This window comes from Orycteropus afer, unplaced genomic scaffold (genome assembly GCF_000298275.1).
Source record: "Orycteropus afer afer isolate SDZICR_OR568_19922 unplaced genomic scaffold, OryAfe1.0 scaffold00493, whole genome shotgun sequence".
NCBI classification, from domain to species: domain Eukaryota; kingdom Metazoa; phylum Chordata; class Mammalia; order Tubulidentata; family Orycteropodidae; genus Orycteropus; species Orycteropus afer.
In genome coordinates, this window is record NW_006922080.1 from 1395482 (window position 1) to 1398186 (window position 2705).

Consider the following 2705-nt stretch of genomic DNA (forward strand, 5'->3'; position numbering starts at 1 on the left):
TAAATAAATAAATAAATAAATAAATAAATAATTTTTACTCACTGGGGGAAAAAAATGAAAAAAAGATTTGCCTGTATACCTTTCCCCAAATGTTCTTGGGGAAGCCTAGGGTAAGTCCACAATGACAACAGTTTGGATCCAAACATTTGTTTCTCAAACCAGACCCTTTCTCCACTTGCATATAAAAGACAAAAGAGTTAGTGAAAATAGCCCAGGAAAGGAAGTTCCTGCGACACTAGACTGGAAGCCTATGAAAACAAGGACTATGTGTGTGTGGTTCCCTATTGCATTCCCAGTACCTAGAACAGTGAATTCCTGGTACATGGTCAGAGGTCAGGAGATATTTGTTGAACGGCTATCATTTTCACCCCAACCGAAAGGCCAAGTGTCATCATTTTTCTAGTTCTCTTTAGGTGAAGTTAAGGAGCTCTGGTGGTGCTGTGGTTAAAGCATTGGGCTGCTAACCAAAAGGTTGATGGTTCAAACCCACCAGCTGATCTGTGGGAGGAAGATGAGGCAGTCTCCTTCTATAGTGATTTATAGCCTTGAAACCCTATGGGGCATTTCTGCTCTGTCCTATCAGGTCACTCTGACTCAGAATCAACTTTATGACAGTGGGTTTTTGGGTTTAGTGAAGTTGATGTGTTCCTTACTCTTTAAGCCATATGGCCCCTATTTCCTGTTCCAAAAAGACACGAAAGCATTTCTTCTGCCTGACTGACTGTTGTTGTTGTTGTTGTTGTTATTTGCCATCAAGTTGGCCCCGACTCATAGCGACCCCTCCTTGGGTTTCCGAGGCAGTATCACTACGGAAGTAGGATTGCCCAACCTTCCTTCCGAGGAGCTGACTGACTAGTGAGTGGGAATATTCAGCTGGATTAGGAAAACAAAGCTGTGTAAGCTTTGTTTACTCCAAGTTCACTGACTGTGGTTGCCTCAGCCCCTCTCAAGAAACTACAGGCCAAAGTTAACAGTGGAGGAATGCAATCACAAAACAAGTTTCCTCATTGGCACACAATGGAGTAATCCTGAGGAAGAACATTTCTTAATATTGACACTGCTCATCCATTGAGAGCCACAAGTGGAGTGGAGTGGATGGCAAATAACTGGAAGTGGTGGGTTTTGTTGGGATGGAGCAACGTTCAGGAAAACTCTAACAGTCCTCTTTTGGCTTTTTTCGGTCTATTTCACTGTCAACTTATGACTAGCCTTCTAGCATAAACTACCTCTCTCTAACTACTTGGCATGGAGAATATGCCAATGAGTTGCGTGTTAACAAACTCGAGATGTTTAGTAGGAAAGATAATTTGGGAAAAAGATGATTTTTCTAAAACTAATCTTAACTCCATTTAGTACTTTCTCATTAGTAATGTATATGAATTTAATCTATTTTTTAATTCCTTTTTCTATTTTTATTTGTGCCATATCTTTCTCATGTAATATATGTTCTGTTCCTACAATTCATACCTACGTCCTTCTAGGGTACAGAATCTGGTTTGATAGTTTCTCATAGCATACTATGGTGTGAGGTGTTATTAATTATTAATATGACAAAGCACTGTACACAGTAAATGCCATGATGACATATTTAGCTTAGTGACCAACTGGAAATCCTTCAGGCATTATCTACCAGCTTCCTGGAATGTGAGATGGGGATTTAACTCTCTTTCAACCTTTTCCTCCCCCTGTACCCCTTCATTTTCACAGTAGCTACATGCTATCTTTGCCAATAGAAACATCTATTTTGTAGGACCCAGAAAATGGATCTGAGGTTTTGGACATGATAGGGAGAATCGCTGGACCAAATGACCCCCACTCTTACCAATGACTGAAAACAAAGTCCTGACTGCTGCTTCAATTATCTCAAGACGTGGATAATTGTGGTTCAGTTGGTGGTTCTTCCCCTTTTGGTGAAAGTACTTAAGTGGGTATTTCACAGACCACCAAAGTCCAACTATCAAGAAGAAACTCCCTGGGACAGCATGGCCCTTGAAGTTTGCCATTAGGGTTCCACGACACCTAAAAATTAGGAGACAGCTGTTAAGTGTCTGAATGAAGAAATATATAAATGTATATTTTGACAGAAAACATGATTAAGGATTTCAAATCATAAACCACACTAAGGGGGATCAAGTCATTCTTATAAAAAATAAGCCTGTGTGTGTGTATGTTACCATTACTGAAGTCATGTCTATAAGTGAGCTGTGTGACCAAGAGGATACCACTGTGCCTACAGACTTGAAAAAGGTGAGTCAATTAAAAGGAATGGGGGATTAAAAAATCAGATTATAGGTAAATATTTACGTAATGTAGAAAAGCCTTCCTAAGCATAAAAATGAGAGGAAACTAGAAAAGAAGAACATTCAAGTACATGATACATAAGCATTTTATACATTAAAACATTATAAGGCAAATAACAGTTGAGGAAAACGTTGTTGTTGTTGTTGTTAGGTGCCTCGAGTTGCTTGCAACTCATAGCAACCCCATGCACAGCAGAACAAAACATCGCCTGATCCCGTGCCAGCTCCACGATCCTTGCTATACTTGAGCCCATTGTCTCAGGCACTGTGTCAATCTATCTCGACGAAGGCCTTCCCCTCTTTTGTCGACCCTCCACCTTACCAAGCATGACATCCTTCTCCAGGGAATGGTCCCTTCTTACAACATGACCAAAATAGGTGAGACGAAGTCTGGCCATTCTTGCT

General features: G+C 40.4%; 1 protein-coding gene across 1 annotated transcript in view; it reads right to left on the reverse strand.

The window, feature by feature from the left end:
• TMEM45B (transmembrane protein 45B) overlaps positions 1-2003 on the reverse strand; it is a 10934-nt gene extending 8931 nt beyond the window's left edge. The window contains exon 1 of the mRNA XM_007955188.1: positions 1823-2003. Coding sequence (XP_007953379.1) covers positions 1823-2003 — 181 coding nt within the window. The remainder of the gene's footprint in view (positions 1-1822) is intronic.
• Between the last annotated feature and the right edge of the window lie 702 nt (positions 2004-2705).